The sequence below is a fragment of the Oxyura jamaicensis genome, chromosome Z (genome assembly GCF_011077185.1).
Source record: "Oxyura jamaicensis isolate SHBP4307 breed ruddy duck chromosome Z, BPBGC_Ojam_1.0, whole genome shotgun sequence".
In the NCBI taxonomy this organism is placed as follows: domain Eukaryota; kingdom Metazoa; phylum Chordata; class Aves; order Anseriformes; family Anatidae; genus Oxyura; species Oxyura jamaicensis.
Genome location: NC_048926.1, coordinates 53,743,006 through 53,761,024, shown reverse-complemented (window position 1 = coordinate 53,761,024; position 18,019 = coordinate 53,743,006). Strand labels below are relative to the sequence as shown.

Below are 18,019 nucleotides of genomic sequence, written 5' to 3'. Positions count from 1 at the left end.
GTATAAGGTTAGAGTAGCCTATGTTCTGTTTGTCTTGGTTTCCTGCTGTAAGTTTTCCATTATGTTTCTTCAAAGATATTACTAGCCTAAGAAATGGACTTGAGTCAGTAAGATTAAAGATTAGCCTTAATTTATAACTTTGAGCAGGAAACCAAGACAAACAGAACATAGGCTACTCTAACCTTATACTTATACTCTTCTTTTGTCATATTTTTGATTAAGCAGCCCACTTTAACATACCTCACAACAGGGAGCTGAAGATGTTAATCAAGATACTGTGTTGAAAGACCTCTTATGAAAATACACAAAAATTATACTCACCCTATTATGGAATCTTGAAGGCCTGTATGTTCTTGGAGAAAGGTTATACACAGCATAGTGCCCAGGATGTTTAGAGTCCAGATATAACCGCACATCTTCTATATTATTTTTGATGGCAGATTCTACACCTTCAGCTGGAAAGGACATCACTGAAAACAGAAGGAAGTGAATACTTCACCTTGAGATCTTCATATACTAAGAAAAATCAAATGATTGAGAGATGTAGCAATCATACCTGCAATTCTGGAAGTGATGTATGATATATCCAAGTCTCCTTTTGCATAACTGAAACAGAACACATTGGAGTTAATACTGGGAAATAGAAGCATTTGAGCCATAAATTCAAAACCCAGGTCTTAGGCTCCACTCACTACAATGAATAACCTTTTATTTCTTCCATCTGAAGTCCCCATCCAGCCTGGTCTTGAACACTTCCAGGGATGGGGCATCCACAGCTTCTCTGGGCAACCTGTTCCAGTGCCTCACCACGCTCTGAGTAAAGAACTTCTTCCTGATTTATAATCTAAATCTACCTTCTTTTAGTTTAAAACTGTTTGCCCTTGTCCTAGAACTATTTGCCCATGCAAAAAGTTGCTCTCCATCTTTTTTATAAGAAGAATCTCTCCCCAGTAGCTACACCTTCCCCCTTTTAGGTACAAGCCATTACCCCTTGTCCTATCACTACACTCCCTGACAAAGAGTCCCTCCCCAGCTTTCCTGTAGGCCCCCTTTAGGCACTGGAAGGCCACTGTAAGGTCTCCCCAGAGCCCTCTCTTCTCCATGATGAACAAGCCCAACTCCCTCTGCCTGTCTTCATAGATTTTAGCTCAAATTTACTGTATAATCATTCATATTTTGCATAGATAGCTCAAATTTACTGTGTATTCATTGAATTTATAAGTTTATAAACGTAAATCATTCCTCTGAAATTCACTTCCAAAATGCCCGAAGTGAGCAATTACTACTCATTTCTTTTCTATATAATTGTGCAGTTTGTTTTTTTTGTGTTTAGTTCAATTCCTTCCATCTTTGGTTAATCACCTACATTATGCCAATAACTTAGTATTTTAAAATGACTAATATTTTTTCTTTCCAGGGTAGTTGCTATGTAATAGGATGAAAAAGCCTGAGAAATACTGAAAGACTACAGCATAAATGCAACACCCCTGAGTCAGATCCAACAGGCCTGCACGCCTGACTGGCAAAGCAAGAACAAACACCACCTACAGAATTTGGATTAGATACCTAACTTAAATTAGTAGCATAACTCCAGAACATCAAAAGTTCATCACAGTATGATGCATATTTTAAGAATGCAAATGCCTTATCAAAACCAGGTGTTTTAGAATTACTACAAAATTTCATGACACTGAAAGAGAAGACCTAGAATACTGCACTCATTTTCAAAACATTGAGAGAAAATATTATTTCTTTGATTCCTTATGGCTTGCTATTGAATACAAAAAGAGGCTGGAGGGATTGATTAAAAGATTGAATTTACAAGGACTAGGAGGACGATATTAGGTGAGGTAAGAACAATTCCTTTGAAGGCAATGACATGAAAGGATGTTTATGTGGACTGGCATAGTCATTGTCCTAACAATGATAAATGACCTGAGGTCTCAAGATAAATTGAAGTCACTACAAGGAATTTTGAGAGCCTTCCTAGACAAAGCACTAAAAACTCAGTCTAGATAGTGTTTGGCCATTTCATCTATTTCAGATTTCTTTGCAACTCTGGAAATATTTAACTTCCTCAGCCAAACTGATTAAGAGAAAAAGTTACATTCAGAGCTAATTATGAATTCTTACTAGTGATGAACACAGTCATTTATGATTGAGAAGTGTCAAACTCTGTCACTTACACTCACCAGCTTCAAGCAAGAAAACGTAGATCGTTCTAACGACTTCAACTTTTTTTAGGATCAAGACAAAGAACCGCTTAATATGATAGCCTGAGAACAAAGATCTGTTATGTCTTCAACATTACCCCAGTTAAACAGCAGTGTGAAATGTATGCATAGAGCTATAAAAAACAAAAAAAAAAGTCTTTACATCCGTTCAGGAATATTTTCAGATACTGACCTGTTTACTAACAACACCATTCTATACATCTTTGATTTTTACATTTGTCTAAATTAAAATGCAGCATTACTAGGAGCATGGATCTCACTACGTAAACTTGCAGAAAAGCTCCATGCACATTAAAGCTAAAGTACTTACTGAAAAAGTGCTATTTGGTATGACAATAACATCACAGCCAAGACAAGCTTGCTATTTTGCAGGAAAAAATATGTATGCCTGTTGCAGCTGGAAAAAGCTTCAGAATGGTTATGCTGTCTTAATTAAAATGTAGCTGATAGACAAACTGCAGAATCAATGAAAGTCTCCTAAAATGTGTGACTTTCCTCAAATTCCTATTCCATATTTCCCTTAAGCTTTATTCTGAGGACTTGAGATCTAATTCAGTATTACCAATGGAACACAAGATACTCTTATTACTGGAATGTTTCACTTCAGACTGGCAAATAAGATTTCTTTGATTTTCAGGAAGACAAAAGAGATACACAATTGTTCAGTCCACTTTTCACTCACACAAACACATTGATATGCATTCCTATACATTTCAAGGCATAACCCTGTAACAAAATATCAGGACTGGGGTTTTTCCTTTCACTCTACTAACAGCGGGACGTTTCATTTACATAGCAATATTGCCAGCAGGTGATGAGTGCAACAACATCCAAAAAAGAGCCAAGACATTGCATGTAGGGTTTCTGGCTTGAAAAAAATCCGTATTTTTTAGGCTTCTTAAGGCTCCAATTAAAGTGAATGTGAAAAGTATGCTATCAGAAAAGGAATTAGGTGTTATGATAACAACAGGCAAAGCTTTAATAGCAAGATAGCTAATGCAAAATGTAGCAAATAAAACATAAATTCTAATTTTGCAGTACAAGCACGTGAAAAAAATCTGAAGTTGTAATTAAATACTAGTCTTGTCAGAACAGTTGCATTTAAAAGCGATACTTAATATTAAACAAGACATCACTCCAGCAAATTAAGTTAAAAAATAAGCAATTTTTAAAAAGCTAGTCAGCATACAGCACAAAATTTTGGATGAGCACACCATTACTGTGCGTTGCTATCACCTGAAGATGGGAAAGAACAAATAAAAAATAGATGAAGTGGTATAGCTAAAATGTGAGCACACAAAGCACAGTCTTTAGTCAAATCATGCTCTAACACTAAACAATCTTCCTCCATACATTTCTATGCTCACAATAAAACACCTATTCATTAGCTAAGTACCACCACTGATGATGCTTATTTTCTTACAAGCCAAGAAATGCAGCATTGAAACTCACAACAATCTGCTTCCACTTGGTTTTACTTTGTAAAACTGAATTAATCATTCAGCTACCTAATGCAACATTAAGATCCATCAGATAAAACATTAAGGCAGCATCAAGAAACAAAATTACCTTAGAAGCAAAGGAAGCTAGCAATATGAGGCAGCTAATTGTTCTTGCATTTTTAGATCATAATCTCTTCAGCAGAAGAGACTATTCTGACAAAGTCAAAAAAAAAAAAAAAAAAAAAAAAAAAAACGAATCAAAAGTTTTGCAGAATGCAAATTCCATACCAGGAATTCCATGCCAGGTTTCAATACCTGCTCCCTTCCATCCCAAGCCTCTCTCTGATTCTAACAAGATGACAGACTCCAAAACATGGAGTTGTTAAGTGTAGAAATGAAAATGCATTTCAAGGAAGAGAAAGTTTATCCAGAATGTCTGCTTCTCACGTTTGTTGAAGAGTTTTAGAAAGGTAACATCCTTTATTCTGTCAGCTGTAGCCACAACACAAGTTTGTGAGGGCAGAGAATGACCCTGACAGAAGACAGGTATGTCCTACAGACGTAAAGAATGTATTAGCATTTCAGCACAGTTAAAGTACAAGAAGTTTAAGAATGCACAAGCCTAGTGGTAGAACTCTCAGTAGCACAGTGAGTGTGTAAATGCTAAAGAACTTCAGACTACATAGGCCCTGTAAAACATTAAATATTTCTCACATTAATTCACGTGCTGCCATTCCAGTGAAATGGAATACAGACTTAGAGAATGCAACTTGCAGCATTAAGGGCCACGAAAGAGCACTGACAAATTACAAGTGGAAAAGGTTCTCTTTGAGCATTGATTAAATACCACATGGAAAACAAGTGTTGAAGTAACTGGTTCTCACTAACACATTCATTTACTTGATGCATTCCCTCCTTTTCTTTCATTCCCGAAACCAATGAACAAATTCACACGGAAAACAGAAAAAGAATGCAGTTGTATCAAGACAGTCCTCCACAGGACCAATATTTGTTTTTGTTAGTGCAGAGTAGTTTTTGTTAGTGCATTAATAAATTTGACAACCCCACGTTCTCTTTAAGATGCATGAGTCACCTTAGACATCAATCTGTATTTAATCAGCCTAGTCCAAAACATCAGAGGGGAACTGATCTCCTCATGATTATGCTTATTTAATGTTTAGACAATTTAAAGCAAAAGTGACAGCTTGCCATTAAATCATGGCACATTTACAGACACCGTCTGATGATCCTCTATAAATTCTTCACAGGACATGGAAGCATTTTATCCCCCTTTAGCTGGAAAAGACCAGTGGTTGGTTATCTACCAGGTTAGATGATGCCCTGAGCACGCTGATCTAGCAGGTGGCATCCCTGCCTATGGCAGGGAAGTTGGAACTGGATGTTCCATGAGGTCCCTTCAAACCCAAGCCATTCTATGATTCTATGATCTAATTTGATTATCTTAACACAACTGTTAAGTGTAAAAACCCACCCCACGTCAAATTATACTCTCAAGATACTCACTTCTAGTGAATAACCACATATGACCTACTGTGATTAATGCAAATGAGATGGAAAAGAGCTTTTTCCTGACTATGAATATTTATTGAGTTCCACAAGACATGCACAAAAATATCTCCAATAGCACTCAGATCCCTGACAGAGACTCAGACACTATCACAAAGTAAATCATACTGGATTAAGTTTGAAGCAGTTTAGACAATTTCAGCAGTTTGTGTCTCACTGTGATTTAAGGCCTAAGTGACCCCGGTTCTGGGCAGGGCACAATAGCTTCCATCTCAATCATACTCTTCCATTATTGTAAAAAATATTAAAACTTGATTCTAACTGAAGTGCCAAGGGTATAGTTCAGCAACAGTACAGTAATTAGCAATTCAGAATGAACACTAACCAAGATGCAAAACTTATTTTGGGCAATCACTATTCTCTAACAAATACTTTGAGAGAGAAGAACGTGTGAACTGACCAGCAGCTTTGACCATCAAGTACTCACTGTTCTATACATCAGAAGCTGGCAAATGAGTGAGAATATACAGTTACTATTTTACTCCTTACATTCTATTTTTATTATGGAACCAAATGAAAGCACACAAAGCAAAAAGCCCCACAAACCCGTCAGGTAAGAAATAAAAATAAGGTGAGAAGGCAGCATGAGGCATTCTATACTGAAAGGTCACCTGTAGAGAGTTCTTATCCCTCACCCCTGGGAAAAGGGGAGAGCAGCACAAGATGAAATTCAAAAAGTAATAAAACATCCAGTGGCCATTAAGGAATAAACCTCTTGCAAGAGCAGGAATAGAATCTTCTTCAAATATAACTGGAGGCACAATACAGAAAGCCACGTGGAGACAAGAGCACAAGAAGTGGAGTGCAAGAATACTGCAGAAGCATGCAGTGCACAATCAAAATACTAGAGTGAAAGAGTAAAAACAAAGGCATGAGAATGACAGCTTAAAACTTTATAATTTTGTAACTTTGTCAAAGGAAAATAAGAATAAGGACTACCTATGACTAAGGAAAAGTCATTTCTCAGCTGTTAAACTTCAAAATCTAAGCAAAATCGGCAGAATTTAAGACAAGGAATTAAGTACCTTCAAGTAGTAGAGCTGCCAAAGGTGAGGAATTGGCAGAATATATCCATTATCACACAGCAAATTTACTTTAAAAAGACACCATGAAAGCAAAAAAAGCAAGACTGAACAGACGGGCAGATGAAGATCAGTTCCCCAAAAGGTAGCAGGTGCAAAGGGATGAAGAACAGAGGTCTGTAAAACAGCATGTGCCAAAGAACTAAAATGGAGAACGGTTGCTGAAAAGTTAAAAGCAGCTCATCATAATACTTCATACACAGAATTCCTACAGTTCTGCTATGCTGCTGAGAAGCCACTGTTTTTCATCATGCAACAGTTCACTCCCCTTGTACACCTCCCTCTCCTCTCTCAAGTCAGTGTAGTTCTCCCAGGACAAAAAATTTGATGTTGTGCCAGTTGCTTTTATCTGTGGAAGGCTTGTAAGGACAGATCAAAGCTGTATAGCTTTTCTGACCTTTAAAAAAATTAAGAACCTGGCCTTTTTAAGCCATACATGAGAAGTTTAAACAGACTAAACATAAGAACAAACAAAAATGCACTTGAAGTGGCTACAGAGGTGCAAGTTCTACAGATCTGAGTTCTCTGATCATTACAAACAGTTTAGAGTAGTACAATAAACAGACTACACCTGACAGAAAAGCAGTTACAAGCAGAAGACTTCAAGTACGGTATTTCCAATTAAAGGGCTGTGAACCCTACAGTAAAGGACAAAGTACAGTTGTTGTAGTTCTATTATCATATTGACTTTCCTTCTCTCCCTAGAATTAATAAAAAGTTTTCACACTGCATAGAACTTGGTAAGTTCAAAAATGTATGAATCCATACTGTGATGACCAATCATATAGAGGTAGTGAAAACCACTTGGAGTGGGAGTGAAGGAGTGAAAAGAATCATTAGAAACAACAATACACTAATAATCTGAGAACATATACATCCAAGGAGGAAAGTATTCTTCTATGTAATTCTGGGCAAAGTGTAGAACCACTCATTTTGCCTAAAGTCTCTCCATTCAATCACCTATATTTCATAGAGTGAAAGAGGACACAGGATGACAACTGAAAACTAAACTGGACAGAAGAGCCAATGCAACATTCCCCTGCAGTTTCTCCCCCCTCCATTCCCTTTAACTATCACCACTCTATCTTTCCTTATTCCTTCTTTATTCATTGACACCCTGTACAGTTTTTTTTTTATTTTTTTTTTTATTTTTTTTTTTATTTTGATCCATGATAGTCTTATTTCTATACCACTCCTCCCTGCTCCAGCCACTCTCCATTCATCTCTCCCAGGTTTGTGTAAAACAAAGCAGACAACAGCAGGGAATGCAGCACTTACAGACAGGTTTCCCTCCCAGCACATTTCTAAAACATATTAATAAAAAAGCTCCAGTAGAAATAATAATTCATAAAGTCTCAGTGCTAACTATTAGCTATTAGAGTTCATATTTAGAAAATAATGCTGAATTTGACCATTTCTAGAATAAGCTCCTGAGCCTTCATTTAGAATTGTTACCAGCACAATTTATTTTTACTCACTTGGCCACAGATTGGATAACTTTAGAAGACGTATCCTTAATATTTGTGAAAAAACGTTCTGTTCCTCCTCTCAGAATATCAAAGAACCCTCCATAAGTCTGGTCACATTCTGCAACAGTCAGGCCTAGAGTAGTCAAACAGAAATAACTGTACTTTAAGTCATATCCTGGAATAGGCTCCATTTTAAAGCAAGTTGCCTAAAGCTTTCCTTAATGACGACCTATGAAAAGAGTGACCTCTGCATGGTCAAGAGCTACTAGTAAACTACTTAACAGAATGTTTAATTGACTACTCACTTTTATGAATCTCTTGCTGTTTTCTCTTAAATGTAAGGCATTTCATATTGCCTGTGCAGGCATAATTAAGTTACATTTTAAGACCAAAATCTCAGCTAGAAACATCTATTTGTTAGCATGATAGTATACAAAGAGTACTCGATCCCGCACAAAACAGATGGCCAGACAGCCTTTTGATTATACTCCTATTTGGAAGCTAGATTCCTATTCAGCAATTCATATACAGACAAAATTACTGCAAATAAATATTACCCAATTTTTAAAATTTCCTCTTGAGCTTTAATACCCTCTTACTGGCAATTCAGCGTACATAAATATAAAGCAAGTACCACCAAACTTGAAGGAAAACTGAATACAGTATGAAATATTCCCTTGATTTCTTCTACATTAACTGTAATGTTAAGCAACATATTCACACTTGATGTAAGATGGTTGCAGAAACTGCCTTTCATTAAGAAATTAGATGCAAGTAAGCCCACTGGCTTTTTATTTTCTTTACTATATTAAGTACAAATATTTCAAATTGAGTGAACCCTGGAATACCTACTTTTATAGAATGGGTACGTCAGCTTTTAATTGTGTCATTCTGAAGACATGCTTTGGTTGATTCAATTAAGTGCTGTTAGTCTAACTACTGTTTTTCTTCAGATGGTACCACAATTTCTCCTCAGCACTGAACTTCCTCTCACACAACTCTGCATAATCATCCCCTAATTAGCTGGGCTCAAGGCAGCACCAGCTATGGCTACTTCTGAATGTAATGACTAGACTGCCCATCATGTGAGCTTAGGCTGCTGCTTTTTACCTTCTTGAGGTTGTCAAAAGTTTTTACTTTGGGATTGACAAGCTAAATGTGAAAATGACTTTAGACTACAATTGCTATGACATGGGCTTCTGACTACCAGGTGGGGTTCAGTTCAAAAGCTTTTTTAGGGAATAAGGGGTAGGAGGAAGAGGGGATTTCAGATGCATACAGACTTATTTCTTCCTCATATAGGCTTTTATTGGGCTAAAATAATAGCATCACATCAGTTGCTTCTTCATATCAACGTAATACTATAGTTCATAGATAGCTGCCAACAGTCAAAATCCTTGAAATTGCTTCTGCATTTCTTGGTTGGGCTACTTCAACATTTAGGTATCAACAAGCCTATTTTAGCATAAAGTTATGCAAAAAGACACAGAATGGCTGCTTTTGGTCATATCACATATAACGTTAAGTAGTTCTGCTTGGAAAACAGACAAGTGTCATCATCCTAAACTAGAGATCCAATATTGTGCAACAGCTCAAGATATGGACTAATTTTTGTAACTTGTGCCACAACATATCAAGGTTTTTGTTATAATCTAGCACTTTAAAATTCAGCACTTCTGAGAAGATTTTCAGCAGTTAAGTTTAACTTTATGAATTCTCACTCTGCTCTAAACATTTCAAACTGTCAGGGGCCTCACTGAACTGGAAAGTTCGGGGCTTAAAATATTTTTGTTTACTTTCACTGTAGCTCTTATTCTTAGAAACATTATTGCATATTCTGTCAGTTACTTTTATCAATTTTTAGTTCATTATCCAACTTCCCACCCATCTACAAGTCAATAATGTATTTTGCTTTAAATTGGTCTAACACAAGAAACTAAATTTTATCATGTTTAGCCACAAATTTGAGAAATCCACTTTTGCATTATCAACATGCAATCAAACCCTGAGAAAAAGAAAAAAGGTTAGAAACAGCAATATAAATTCGAAGTAGCCACTATTTGTGCAAAATGTCTAAAACCCCAATGTGACTTTTTTTTCCAAATACAAGATATGCAATTCTCTTACACTTAGATGTTTCTTTCTGCACATACCTGCATTGTACATATTATTGAGCTGTCCTGCAGGCTTGGAGCTCTGCGAAATCGAGGTTACAGACATTCGAGGTTGAGCATTGTTCCCATAGCCTCCATTTTGTTCCAGGAGCTGTGGAGATTAATACTGTGAAGATTTTCTTGCTCATTTAGCCAACTTCTACATGTTACTTACAAAGTATAGCTTGGTGAGAACAAGCATGCAATCTGTTTCTGAGATCACGAGAAAGCCAGGAAGTTAGAGTATAGCAATTCATTCAGTTTCAGTATTGTGCAAATTAATCAAACTGGAGACATATAAGTAGGTTTCAAGTCAATGTAGACAGAGTCCTCATGTATTAGATTTTCCTGTGCAAGTTAATGATGATTAAATGCAGCATGTTAAACAGAGTACTTACATAAAAAGGAATGACCCAATACCATGCCAATTTTTCAATAAGCAGTAAGAACTATAGTTTAGTATCATGTAAGCCCTGTGATTTGAAAATACATTTTCAAAGACTGTACAGGTGATATAGATCAATTCAATTGAATTACAAAATTGTGAGGTTTTCGAAAGACTAAGGAAGATGCGACCTGCTCTGACATTTGTTACTGAACTCACATTGGATAAGAAACGAAAGAAAGGAGACCTAACCAGTAATACTTCTTTATGAGATTCCTTTACCTCTGTGATGGGGGATTTAGGATTCACATTCCTAGCTGCTGCAATCTCCTGCAGTTGATTCACTAGTTCAGTGATTGACAATCTCTCCTCTGGGTTCACTTTCAAGGCAGAGCCTGAAAAACAAGATTCAGGCAATAAAACAGACACCCTTCACAGCTCTTCTTCCAGCAAGGATCAGTAATTTCTTCACTTTTCAGTAATTTCTTCACTTTCTTCACGCAATGTGAGTACTCAAACATGTGGAACAGTGTGGAGCAGCTGCTAAAGCCATATTCAATTATCACTGTTGTAAGTACCCACAACTAACACCATTTATAGCTAAGAATGTTTCATAGAATATACTTTAGGAGTCTATTAATGAACAGCCTCAGAAACAATGTCGGATTTATTTTTTGACAGCAATTTAATAATGTCGGATTTGTAGCCAAACTTCTGGTACTGTAATCAAAGCTTTTGGCAACCTATATGAATTGAAAGAAGTAAGTATTTCTAAAGCAAATTCAAAGAACTGATGAAAACACTAATCACTCCTATGGAATGATTCAAACACTAAACAAGCCAGGTGACATGGCTAAAAAGTAAGTTTCATTTAAAGTTTAAGTTTTCTGAACGTGGTTTAAAATTTTGAATACAATGAGAAGTTGTTACAGTTAACCTTTCCATCATCACATGATTATGCAACAACACTTAATTCCAGGAATGTAATACAAATACTAAGATACATCCATTGAGACCACCAAGTTAATAACATTACAAACTTACTGATGAGATCATGAAACACAGAATAGCGGGTGTCATTTTGTGGAATAGTGTATTTTCCATTGACTATGCGAAGTTTAGCTCCATCTTCAAAAGGGTGTTGCCTAAAGCAGAGTAAATACAGGATACAGCCCAGAGCCTACAGAGAGATAAGGCAGAAATACCTAATTCAGGAACTCATAATTGAAGTGGAATTTTAGACTATGCAATTGATTAAGTTCCCTAATAGTGCTTGCAAATCACAGGTTTCAATCATCAACTCATGCAACCCTACATATATTTACAATGCTTTAGGTATCAGTTTCACACCCCTGAAATAATTAGCCTTGATGTTTCTCTGAGGACAGAAACACTTAGTAAAACATTCACTTGTCATGTTAGAGCACTTCTAGCAGCAAAACTGCTTTTAAATAGGTATGTGGTTTGTTCCACCCTCCCCTCCCTGAAGTTTTCAGTTTCAGTGATTCTCCTATTCATGTCTTTTTAAAAATCTTAAGACATCTATTTTATGAATTTTGCAGGATACAAGAAAATGAACACTTGCAACATTGAGCATATTCAGGAACAGAATTCTTCTTCCTTAAGTATTAGACATTTTATTTCTAAACTTCACCTTAGGCTTCAAGGAGACTATAGGTGGATTGTCCAAGCCTCAAGAAAAAAAAAAAAATCACTAAGTTGTGACTGCCACATTCTGGGACCTTCAAAGTTCCTTGAAGTGTCCAAACTTAACTGACCTGCATGACCTGACAAGGGAACAACTATCAGAGCCAGCAGGACACCACAGGTTCTAATTTCTGAGTAGTCTAGGTGCTATGGATTAGTTAGAATGATTTTGTGTGTTAGTTAAGTAAATTTGTTTTGTATATGTATATATACGTGTGTACGTAAATATCAACCTATATAAAAATATATGAAATCTATTTGCAGAGTGATCCTGGTGTAGAAGAGCCATGCTTCCCTCTGGCCTGTAGAAGCTTAACAGTAAAGCACCCAATACCTCTGAGGAAATGTTTGCACAACGTACTGGTAACTTCTTCCTTACTCTCTTCTGTACCCAGCTTACTTACTAAAGCATATGCGTTCTTATATCCCTCCCTCAAAAAACAAGCCAGCAAAGACGCTAGCTGAGAAATCTGTTTACTGCCTTCAGTCCTCCTTGCACACTGTCTCAAACTGTCTTTGCTTGTCAATTTATCCCAAGAACAATTTCAAAGAGTTGAATGTTATTAAAATCTAAGGCTTGACATACAGTCACTATGAAATGACTTTTTAATTCACTAAGTCCTGGTCCAGAAGCAAGCTGTATATACTAATTCTGTACATTATCATATAGCAAGGACATTTGTGTCTGACTGTTGACATAAAGAACTCCATATAACATATACACTGAGCCACCACGTAGTCTACGTTAATTAAGCCAGCAGGGGAATACAGGAAACAGTAGCCACAGGAATATCTGCTTAGAAAGAAGTAAGATCATGATTTGGTTGGAGGAATGAAACTATTTCTTGTGCAGTTTGTGGTGGTTTTACCGTGCTAGGCAGCTGAACACCACAACCGCTTCTCACTCCCCCTCCTCAGATGAGGAGGGGAAGAAGTAAAAGAAAGAACAACTCACGGGTTGAGATAAGGATGATTTAATTAAAGAGAAAAAATATTATTAAGGAAATATTATTATTAATTAAACAATTCAACTACAGGGAAAAAAAGGAAAGGGGAAGAGGGAGGTGGAAAGGGAATAACAAAATAAGTAGAGGCTCTGTGGAAGTGCAGAGGAAAGAAATTACTCTCTACTTCCCACAAATGAGCAATGCTTGACCACGTCCTTGAAGCAGGGCCTCAATGCACATAGCCGGTGTTCGGGAGGAGGACAGATGTTTTTGCAACGAGAGCCCACCCCCCCCCCCTTCTTCCTTTTTCCACTTTTTATTACTGAGTGTGACATCATATGGTATGGAATATCCCTTTGGTTGGTTTAGGTCAGCTACCCTGCTGATGTTTCTTTCTCATTTTTTTGCCCACCCTCTAGAAGGGTCAGAGAGAGTCCTGATGCTGTGCCAGCACTGCTCAGCAGCAGGCACAACACCAGTGTGATACCACTGCTGTTCTAGCTACAAGTGCAGAGTGCAGCACTGTATGGGCTGCTGCAGGGAACGTTAACATCCCAGCCAGACCCCATACACAGTTCAATACATCAAGCACATCAGGAGACAGCATCCACAGTCACATGAGGGAGAACAGCACAGAGAAAAATCGGGTGAACACACAAAGTAAAGAGACCACTTAATCTTTGCTTTAATTGATACAGAATGTTGTTTATTCCTCCTCCTTCATCTGTATCTTAGAATTGTAACAGTAATATTTTTTAACATTTTAAACTCCAGTTGTGATTCAATTTGGCTAAAGACAATTCCAGTTGCACCAAGGCATTCCCCCAAGCCAGTATTATCAGTGCTGAGGCTGTGCAGATGTACTTAACAGAAGAGCCCATTTCCCCAAGATGTTGCCCCAGAACTTTAACAGAACCATTAAAGAACCTGCCTGGGTCGGTTTGAGAACTCACATACCAACAGAAAAAAAAAAATGCAGCAAGTCAAAGTTAAAAAATAACTATGAATAATTCACTGACATTCCAGGGTTGGGCACAGCACTCCTGAATCTCAGCAGTTAGGATCATACAACATTATCATACAAAGCAAGACAGTATTAAAGAGTGGGAACAAAAGTTATTTGTTATGCAAGTAACTTATTCAGAATCTAGTCTACTCATTCCAATTACATTTCCATTCTCTATAAAAGCAGTGCTTCCTCCAGACAACGTTTGCTACCAGTGTAAGAAGCATTTCAGCTAGTTCCCAGCAGAAAGGTGTTAAAACCACTGCAGCACACACTGGTGGTGTTTCACAATGCTATGTCCAAAGCAAGACTATCAGTCTTCTTGAATTCATGCACTGAGTGGTAAATCTTCATAAGCTACCCTTCAGTGATATCTACAAAATCTCAGAAGTCAGTAATTCAGAAACCATCAGCATATATAATTAGATAGCCTTTCTGAAGGGCTCCGGTTTAGAGATCTGTCTGTCATTCTTAATCAGGTACCTGAAGCAGATTAAGCTCCAGATGCATTTAAAATTCACAGTACATTATTTTCACATTATTTTGCTAATACTGACCCATTTCATCAAGCCTTCCCTGAAACACTCAATATAATCACTTTTATTCCCATTTTATAACACAACTTTTGAATTTTGGTATTTAGCCAGTTTTCCCAAATGTAAGATTGTAATCATAGAGAAAGTTGTCTAATGTTTAATTAGATTCCTCAAAGGGAGCCAGACTGACAACCGAAGTATATCAAAAAACAGAACATGTTTATCAGAACAAATTCATTTCTAATATGTTCAGAAGTCAAAGACAACTAATAACCAATCACAATTACTGAACACTAAAATATTAATGTTATTAATGTTTGGTCCCTTTTATCTTTCAATTATGCTGCCTAGCACTGAAAATAAGCATTCAGCACAATTCACATGATCCCTCAGCTCCCTGAGAAAGTACAAAATCTAGTTTTAACCACCAGGATATATTATAGCCCAAATTATTCCTGGAAACCTGGAAAGATATTTATTTGAAATTTACTCTGGTTTGAGTTTCCCACCCTCACCATTCCACACAAAATGTCTACCATAATTTAAATTTCACAAAAATTCTTTCAAGACAGGCTTTTTCTTGCAATGGTCATGCTAGAAAGGAGTCAATGATTGATAGATTGAGTGCACAGTTAAAAAAACTCAAGTGAGAAGCCATCCATTCTGAATTTTGACTACAGTCCATATTCTGTGTTTGGAATCAGCATAGCAAATGCATTCTGAGATGTCAGAGTACACTGAAATAAACCAGGATTAATACCAAAGATCAGCTTTTTGGAAGTTCCTGAATTTAACAACTATGCTATTAAGTCTTTCCTCTTTATTCCTACAAAATTTTAAGTAGTCAGAGCAGAAGAAAATAAAAAAAACTAAATGACAAAAAAGCCTTTAATTACTTTGTCACAACGGGTCTTAAATCTTATGACGAAGATATACAGACTTGCCTGAATGCAAGAAAGCTCACTGAAGCTGGGGATATTGTCATCAACTAATGCTGACTCAACACAAAGAACTGCCACAAACAAATCTTAATTTTCCTTTACCATTTTGTCTTATCTCACTCAAGCTTCAGGCGCAATAGAAACAATTATCAAAAGTTTTACAGTATAGTTCCATGCGTACACAGACAATACTCTAAAATCATTTTTGGAAAAAAAATTAAAAAGGGACATGAAATCTACAGATACTCAACTCATGCAGAAGTAAAATCTGGAAGATGCCTTACATAAACTAGAAGAATTTCTTACCAGGTATTGGTTAAGGAGAACACAAATTTGAAATTTTTACGCCTTAGCAAGGAGCCCCTCATTTGCATTTCCAGAAGTATTAGATAGTGGGAATATATGAAGCAGCTTGCAAGCCAAAAAGATAATTTCTGAGAAAAATCTTTACGACAAGATAGAGACTGTCATTTCAGTTCAGGAAATGACACTAAGTAAGCACACTAAAAACAAATACCTCCAGTTTAATTCCTTTCTAATTAATGTGCTTGTTTTCTGCATATCTCTAGACTTAGCTAGGAAATGTGCAGAAAGCAACTGACCGAGCCTGAGAACTTCTCATCTACTCAGTACCTGATCACATTCCTGCTGTGCAATCTATGTAGTTGGTAACTGATGTTTCATTGATGCTTCTCTTTTAAAGAAGACACTTCTACCTCCTGTATGCTTTTAAGCTCACACTACAAATAACCATGACTGTTACTCGCCCTATATGCTTTCCTGGGAAAAATATTTTGTTTATGTGAACCACAAACTACAAGTCAGTTATACTTTCAGACAGTGTCGTACTCCTCTGCTAGATACTGTGCGTGTTTTCACTGAAACCAGAGTGTAAAGGAAAAAACACAGAACAACGCGTTCCAAAGAAAGCATGGTAAACAGAACAGACCTTCCAAAAACACATCAGGAGATAACCACCTCGTTCACACCAACAGATGTATTTCTTCTGTTTAGGACAACTGTAACTGCCATTTTGAGCAAGGCTTTTGTTAAATGAAATTATTGCTGCATTTAACTAGATGTAATCTTAGTTCAGACGGTCAGTATTGAAGGCATGTGAAATAACAGAGTTGTCAGAAAAAGCATTTGTTATTTCTTCACATGCCAGAAAAATAAATCACTGAAAACATAATGTTAAAATAGATGTTAAATATGTGAAATGTGTTCATTTGATTTGTGTCAGTATGGAACAATGCTAGGGCTGCATGATGAAATATAACTTTCTATTCAAGAAAAACAGAGTGATTAGTGTACATAGGTCTTATATCATGCAAAGGAAGGGTCCAGCAATTTGTGTAAATAGAGGGTTTGAAGAGCAAACACTGAGACTCGAGTCTGGGAGATAAGAGGACCAAGGAGGTTTTTTTTTGCTGACTTTTGCATGGAACACTGCCCAAGCTTCTGATATCCGGCAAAGAGATCACCAAATAAGGAGAAAGGGGAAGTTGAAGGACAACCAAAGAACAAAGCCTGGGAGGAAGACTACGAGCCTTCAGCACAAGAGACCCCCAGAAAGACCACCAGAGACTGATACGCATGTGTCCAGAGAGGGTTTGGATTCCGGGAACTAATTATAATAACCCTGCCTTTCTAGGAATACTGATGAATATGTATTAGTCTAGGAGCATAAAAACCAGATGCCTCATGTAACAGGTGTGCATCTTGGTGGAGCAAAGACTCCTGGCACACCCAGCATTGTTTGCTTGCTTCTATTCACTTAATAAGTTACAAACTTTAATTAGAATCCTATTTGGGACTCATTTATCACAAATAGAAGTTTGCTCAATTGTAACTAAGAAATGGAATGAAGTTCTCAGAGTCTAGCTGAAATCTCAAAGCACCCACATTACATTTTCTCACTTAGTCTTTTGCCTTTTTGCCAATACAGCCAGTTGAAGAGCTTGACACTGACTCTGTAAAAGACACCCAATAAACCAAAACATTTCTAAATAAAATCAGTGGGTAGTACCTCTGTATTATTACAGTATTACTAGTCAGTAGATAACTGGAAAAGGTAAAAATCAAAGATTTAATGCTTACAACAGCTTTTTCAGTGAACATTAACAGCTTATATACTTTGCTATACAAAACATGAATGATCCTTATATCATCTTCATCTTTGCTATCTAAATGTAATGTACTCAGTTTTAACTCAACTTAGCAATAAGCTGTCACAGGATGATATTCATGACAGAGCGTGAAAGGAAAGAATTTGAATTCTGAATTTAAGGACTACAAATATTATGTCTGTGTTGTGGTAAGCTCCACCTAAGCAACAGATCAACTGATTGTCAAAGAAAGCTCAGCATTGCCTTTCACAATGGAAGTCAAGCTAGAACTGTGGGGAAAAAACATTAAGTCTACATCTCACTACTTAAATATTTAGATAAACAGTTCATACTATTTAAGTTGATTTTGACATAAACAGTCTAATACACATTTATTTTCATTCATTTATAGTCAAAAAATT

General features: G+C 36.7%; 1 protein-coding gene across 2 annotated transcripts in view; it reads right to left on the bottom strand.

Moving 5' to 3' along the window:
• Positions 1-18,019, bottom strand: part of GAK (cyclin G associated kinase) — a 78,458-nt gene that overhangs the window by 40,278 nt on the left and 20,161 nt on the right. For both annotated transcript variants that reach the window (XM_035309531.1, XM_035309532.1), the window contains exons 8-13: positions 11,397-11,532; positions 10,635-10,747; positions 9,968-10,079; positions 7,824-7,947; positions 557-606; positions 322-470 (exon numbers count right to left, since the gene is read on the bottom strand). In XM_035309531.1, coding sequence (XP_035165422.1) covers positions 322-470; positions 557-606; positions 7,824-7,947; positions 9,968-10,079; positions 10,635-10,747; positions 11,397-11,532 — 684 coding nt within the window. The remainder of the gene's footprint in view (positions 1-321; positions 471-556; positions 607-7,823; positions 7,948-9,967; positions 10,080-10,634; positions 10,748-11,396; positions 11,533-18,019) is intronic.